The following is a 7,062-nucleotide window of genomic DNA, read 5'->3' as shown; positions in this document are numbered from 1 at the left end:
ATTAATTGGTGACCGTATTATTTATCTGGTCTTGTATGTGGATGATATGTTGCTGGTTGGAAATGACAAAGAAATTATCCAGGATTTGAAGACCCAATTGTCCTCCAAATTCGACATGAAAGATCTTGGTGCTGCAAACTATATTTTGGGCATGGAAATTAAAAGAGATCGGTCAAAGAGGAAGCTCTGGTTAAACCAGAGGAAGTATGTCGAGACAATACTCCAGAGGTTTAATATGCAGGATAGTAAACCGGTGAAGGTTCCTATTCCTGTAGGTGTGAGGTTATCTGCTGAACAGTGTCCCAAGACACAAGAAGAGGAAGAGGACATGTCCCGTGTTCCATATGCAAGTGCAGTGGGTAGCCTGATGTATGCAATGGTCTGTACTAGACCAGACATTGCACATGCAGTGGGAGTATTGAGCAAGTTTATGTCAAAACCTGGGAAGGAGCACTGGACAGCAGTGAAGCGGGTTTTCAGGTATTTGCGTGGCACTAGTGATTATGGTTTGTGCTACCAAGGAAGACTAGGATTGGACAGAGTGTTGGATATTCATGGCTTTGTTGATGCAGACTGGGCTGGAGATCTGGATCAGAGAAGATCTACAAGTGGGTATGTGTTTAACCTATTTGGAGGTGCAGTCAGTTGGATGAGTAAGAAACAATCTGTAGTGGCACTATCAACTACAGAGGCAGAATACATGGCAGCCACTCATGCAAGCAAGGAAGCAGTTTGGTTGCAGAGATTGTGTTCAAGTATGGGGTTAGTACAGGGAGCTATAAGAATAGACTGTGATAGCCAAAGTGCAATTTTCTTGGCAAAGAACCCTGCTTATCATTCAAAGACAAAGCACATTGATGTTCAGTATCACTTTGTGAGGGATATGATAGAAGACAGAAAGGTGTTGCTGGTAAAGGTGGACACTTTGAAGAATACTGCAGATGCATTGACAAAATCTGTGAGCTCTGAGAAGTTCTCTTGGTGTAGAGAAGCAATGGGAATCTCAGGGCTGAAAAAATGACTAAGCTCTCCTGTGGCCCCCTGTGGAAAGAAAACAACAAGTGGGAGATTGTTGGGTTGTGTTATATTCTTTCCACGTAGTTAATAGGGGGTTTGAAGGGCACACGTAACCCCACTTTATGGGGTCCGAGGCAGCGCCCCGGAAAATTTTGGTTTTGGACCATATGTTAGGTTGGGCGGACCCACCTATGGTTTTGTGCATGATTTTCGCACATGTTTTTTGGACGCGATGGTTTTCGGTCCATGGTATTGGACACGATGGTTTTCGGTCCATGGTATTGGATGCTTCGGCATGTATAAATATGTATTGTAACATTGAAAGGAACATAATGAAAAATCAAGCTGGTAGTCCCGGTTTTGGGATCCAGGGAAAAATCTTTGTGCATATGTGTTTTATGGGTTATTCTCTCGTATTGTTTATTTTCTTTGTTTAAGAATTCGTATGCAGGTAATTTCTGTACAGGGTTAAAACCTACAGGATTGATATTTTACAAGAATCCAATCTCGAGTTCTTGTCAGCTAGATCTAAGAAATCTTTAGTATTTGCGGAATTAATATTAGAGTTTCCTTGTGAAGAAGAAATGGTTTATGAGGAATCATTCCCTGGTGAACATATTTTCCTTATTTCTTCACAAGATCCTTGGTATGGAGATATTATAATATATCTTCAGACTTCGAAGTTTCCTCTCACTTTTTCAAAGGATGAGCGAAGAAAGTTGTGTCACTTATCTAAAAGTTATGTTATTATCGGTGACACTTTATATCATCGCAGGGTTTCTTCAATCCTTAGAGGCTGATTAATCTTAGAATAAGTTGAGTTAGTGTTGAATGATTGCCACAGTGGAGCTTGTGCTGGTCATCAATCTAAGTTTTCTACAACCCAAAAAATCTTGCGTGCAAGTTATTTTTGGCCTTCAATTTTCAAAGATTGTGTTGAAGTGGTCAAAAAATGCCATCCTTATCAGGTTTATACTCGGAAAATGTGCGCTCATCCAGCTCCGCTCTTTCTTGTTATTACTGTCGGTCCGTTCACAAAGTGGGGCATTGATTTTACAACTTGTAACCTACCTTCGGCAAAGGGTCATAAGTATATTATTGTAGCAGTGGACTACTTTACTAAGTGGGTCGAAGCTATGCCCACTTTTCCGAATGATGGTGAAACAACAACCCTATTTCTATTCAACCAAGTCATTTCTTGTTTCGGTATTCCAAAGGAGATTGTCACTGACCATGGCAGTGATTTCCAGAACAAGATGATGACTGAATTGGCTTTCAAGTTTGGTTTCCGACAGGAGCATTCATCTCCTTACTATGCTCAGGCCAATGGTCAGGTGGAAGTCGTAAATAAATCCCTGAAATTTATCCTGCAAAGAACAATTAATAAATCTCGATCCAATTTCCATATCATGTTATATCGTGCTCTTTGGTCATACCGAATGTCAGTTAAGACCGCTAGGGTTTTCACTCCTTTTCTACTAGTTTATGGTTTGGAATCGATCTTCCCTGTGGAATGTGAAATTCCTTCTCTTAAATTAGTTGTATAACTTCTTCCAGACACTTCCAGTCTTGAAGAATGTCTCGTTTATTTGGAACATATTGATGAGAAGCATCGAGATGTAGCCACAATTAACGAAGCTCATAAAAAGAGAGTGAAGATCCAATATGATAAGTCTGTGCGTCCTAGGGTTTTCTGTGAAGGTGAACTTGTCCTGGTCTATGACCAAGACAAAGACGCCTTGGGGGAAGGCAAGTTCAATCCCATGTCATACGGTCCTTTTATCATTAAAAAGGTCTTGAAAAAAGGAGCTTATGAATTGGTTGATTTTAATGGAAACGAGCTGGCGGAGCCCAAAAATGGGCTCTATCTTAAAAAGTATTATGCCTAGGCTTCTGCCTAGCATTTGCTTGGTCTTATAGATATCATATATATTTGTGCATATCTGTCTATAGGTTTCATAGTGATATATATATATATATATATATATATATATATATATATATTATCTGCTTTGGCAGGGATCGATGAATAATCCAGTATATCTAGGGTTCGCTAATGGTGCTAGTCGACATTGGCTTCCACGGCTTGGGTGATTTATTATCCATCCATTCAGTTGTTGGCTTCAAGAGGCATATGTATCAGCTCTGCTTAAAACAATGTTTCCAAATATACTGTTGTTGTTAGCTTACTATCTAAAGAAATATCTTCTGGTATTGATTCGTTAGTAGTATACTTCGATTCACAACTGGTGTTGTCTCAGTTAAACAACATCTATTGTGTGATAGATCCTTATTTATATCACCAATTTCTGAGAGTGCATTTATTATAAATATCATTTAATTTTATCACATTTATTCATACTCAATGATCAACCATTAGATTGGCATATTAATCATTCATTGCATTAAAATAAAAAATAACAAAAAATCATATGTATATATGGTCGTCACATCATGAAACCGTCTGTATATAGATAGAAGTTATATGTTCAAAATATTATACAAAATCGGGACAAAATGTCCTACAAAATTAGGGCTTAAGCCCAATCATGTATATCAAAAAGATCAAGACATCTCTAATCTATATCTATGGGCCCTGCCCTGGATGTGCATCTTGGAAGAAGACTATGGAAGTAGCCACCCGTCGGAAAATTCGCACCCAATCGCATGGTACTCCTACCACGCGTCTCTGCATTGCCTTTGGTAGATCCTCTACTGTTTCCATAGGTACCTAGTGAGTCAATCTCTCCAAGTTCCTTTGTACAACATGGAGAACTCTCTTAGTCTCAGTTGTGACACCCTCTGCGTCTCTTCTGCGATGCCTATGCCTAGGTAGACCCTCGGGTCTTAACAGTCCCACATCTATATCATGATCAAACAATTTTGTAAGAATTTTTGTCTCATAAAAAACAATTTCAATTCATAATTTTGAAATCCAAAAAAAATCAAATAATGTTAAAAACTTAAAAACAATTTTACCAATGACACCCCATGCAACACCGAGTGGAAGCACCAGTTTTGGATCTGCTTTGAAATCCATGCCTACATATGGGTAGTCCTCAATAGAAATGACTTGTTCTTCCCACCAAAGGAAAAACTCATCATCGAATGTCGTTCTAGGGACCTCACCACCCCCTATTCTCTTCATTAAGTCAGCCCATATACCTATTTGTGGATTTCTTGGGATGTTGATGGTGGAAATCACTTTGGGTCGAAGTCCTGGTAGTCTCTCGAAGAAGAAAGTACAAAGAATAGTACCATACCCAAAATGTTTTGTATTATTCTTCTTGATGGAAGTAAGTTGTTTTTTCATGTTGGTTAGAAGGGTTGTGCACTAGTAAAAAACTGTGGTAAGGCAATCTACTGTTAAGCTCATTGTAACACGAGAATCTTGGTGCAATGAGGTTGATCTAGCTACCCTCACAATGGTAAAAAGGATAATCTTTGGGGGAAAACTCTCCACATGCTTGATTGGGATCTATGTCCCTACCTTCTCGTTGTTTCCAGGGAAGTAAATGCGAATGTAATCCTCCACATTAAGGCTTCCTTAGGCCTTCCCTTGCAAATTGACCAGCTCCCCTCTTCGGGAAAGTCCAGTAATGAAGTATATGTCTTCTACTTCAATACGCAGGGGCATATGATCAATCATGAATGCATCTTCTTCCGGATCCTAGTAGTTGATGAGCATTTCTAGCAATCTTGTATTGGTTTTCATGTTTACCATTTTGAAAAACTTTAACAATCTGCATCCTCTCAGTGCATCCAGTGATAATAGATCATTCATAACTCCATTATCTATTGCATTTTTCTCTCTTTCCCTCCCAGTAATTGTCATCCTACAAGTTCAAGCATTTTCATCCATTAAAATTTGTGATTTTAGATCTTTGACTACGCACACGTGGGTTCCCTTAATACACAGTCGCGTATAGGGCTTCCAAATACGCAACTTCAATATACCCAACCTGTGTACATGCAGAGTTCAAATCCGAAAATAAATTTACTGTGGTAAAATTATTGAAAAAATACTTGAAATGCACGAAATTTCATTGAGAAATCGAATTAGGAGATTACATGGAAGATTGATCGTTGTTCTTGCTAGGAAATTTGGTGGATTGTTGTTGTTGGGTTTTGCTCCAGAGCTCTTGCACTCAATTGTCTAAAACACAAATGAGGCTTGGTAAGTCAAAAGGTCTATTTATAAGTTGTAATTTCGAAAAATTAAAAAAAACCCACTTTTGCAATTTTTATGGGTTTTTTTTTAAGGTTAAATTGGAGATTTTGAGACGTTTTTTACCACTTCGATTTTATGATTGCTGACCCGTCATGGCAGGTATAATTTTCGTCATCGACATATAGGTTATGGAAGATCACTTTTTCTGTTGCATTATCCATTCTATCCTCCATGCTACGATATGTTGCCATAGGGTCGACCCCATTATGTTATGATTCTTAAACCATTTTCACTCGTCGACTTATGAAATCATGACATGATGGTAGAGCCATCCTTTACATGGGCTTCCTAGTTATATCCTCGCTAGCATATGTTTCCCATGTTGCAAAGATTGAGTAGGTTCGGGAGTTCTCTTTAGTCCCGCCACAACTTTTGCGATGAAGCTTCATTCTCCTTCTTCTTCGCTATCTTTATAGCTTTATACCCTAGAGGTTCCCACATGTTGAGTTGTACTACAGCGTTGCATATTAACTATTTGTACCTTGTGGCCTTAAGACGGTTTCACTTGGACTCATGTATAAGCCACTTTTTGACCATGTCTTTCTGCAAAATCAACCTTGCAATCACTTAGCCTCTACAAATTGACACCTTATGCTTGTGGAAAGAACATTCCTTTGAGTGTCATTGACCAGTTTCGTCACCTTGCATTGAGCATAGGAATGTTCCACTCCCAAGAACTAACACATCTATATTTAGACACTCGTTCTTTCCATTATACCATAGGCAATATTTTATTCTTTTTCACGCTTTTTTAAATATGAAAATGACAAAAAAAAATATTGCAAAAAAGAGCGGGAAGCAGAGTTTACTTCCATAATTGATGGCAGCAAGAGTCAATTGTGTCGCCCTTGAACAAAACACTCAAAGCAAGTCTTTCCTCCAACGGGATGGGCTTTAGTTTGACTTCGGAGAGCCATAAGCTTGTCACTGAGTCAGTACTCCTCCGGTTGGTTATCTCTTCCAATCATATGGAGAGTTTGTTTATGCCTCCTGCATGACAAACTTATAAAAAGTTATCACATGCTTCCATATAGTCACATGTGAGTCATGCTTTTGTTCAATGGAAGTAAACATGAGTTGACCTTTCTGTGGTGTCTCTTGACTCATTTTCAGTTGGCCATACCCGGTCTGTTAGAATTATGTTTAGTATCACATCAGCTATTTGTTCCTTTGCTCGTGCTAGTTAAGAAGGTCTCCATTTACTTCTTGCTAGCGGGTCTACTATTATCGACTTCAACAAATTGCTCTGATAGTAGGCCTAGAGCCGCACCCTGACCCTATTTCCATCATTGATAGGTGACCTTGTACTCAACATCGATCAGTATCATGGGTCTTTGACTGAGTGGTCTCCCTTGTGTTCAACGTCATCTTACGTTATCACACATTAAGATTCGTGTAGTACTTTGGTTTCCATTTGACCCTATTGGTGGATTCCTCACCTCTGTGTCAGCTTTCATTTTGGTTGGTTCAGAGGTTTTCTATCGTGTGCTAGCCACATCTTGTGTATGTCAGAAACATACTTCAGTATGGTTACTACATCTTTCTTCATCCGATTCCTTCCAAATTATTGGCCTGTTGGTTACACTCGCGCTGGATTGATGTGGGATGCCTTAATGCTTTCCTTCCAGCAGATATTTTCCCATCGACTCCAACTCATTGCTATGTGCATAAGGTCTAGAGTCCTTTTTCAGTACCTTAGGGTTTGTAGTCATCAGTGGCAGACTCCTTTGTTGTCGACAATGAGAATACTTCAATGGCTCTCGATTGGTATATTTCCTCAAGTGTTCGACTTCAACCCATTTATTCGCATTTGT

At 39.1% G+C, this 7,062-nt stretch overlaps 1 protein-coding gene across 1 annotated transcript; it reads left to right on the top strand.

The window, feature by feature from the left end:
• The first annotated feature begins 2,000 nt into the window (after positions 1–2,000).
• On the top strand, positions 2,001–2,906 carry LOC149253348 (uncharacterized). Its single transcript, XM_089454455.1, has 2 exons — positions 2,001–2,346; positions 2,575–2,906. Exons 1-2 carry the CDS (start codon positions 2,001–2,003, stop codon positions 2,904–2,906), a joined length of 678 nt encoding a protein of 225 aa, XP_089310581.1.
• The last annotated feature ends 4,156 nt before the right edge of the window (positions 2,907–7,062 follow it).

Source organism: Pinus tabuliformis, chromosome 7 (assembly GCF_031772625.1).
Source record: "Pinus tabuliformis cultivar Carrire ecotype Pingquan chromosome 7, CPIR1, whole genome shotgun sequence".
NCBI lineage: Eukaryota > Viridiplantae > Streptophyta > Pinopsida > Pinales > Pinaceae > Pinus > Pinus tabuliformis.
This window is presented reverse-complemented; position numbering and strand designations above follow the sequence as displayed.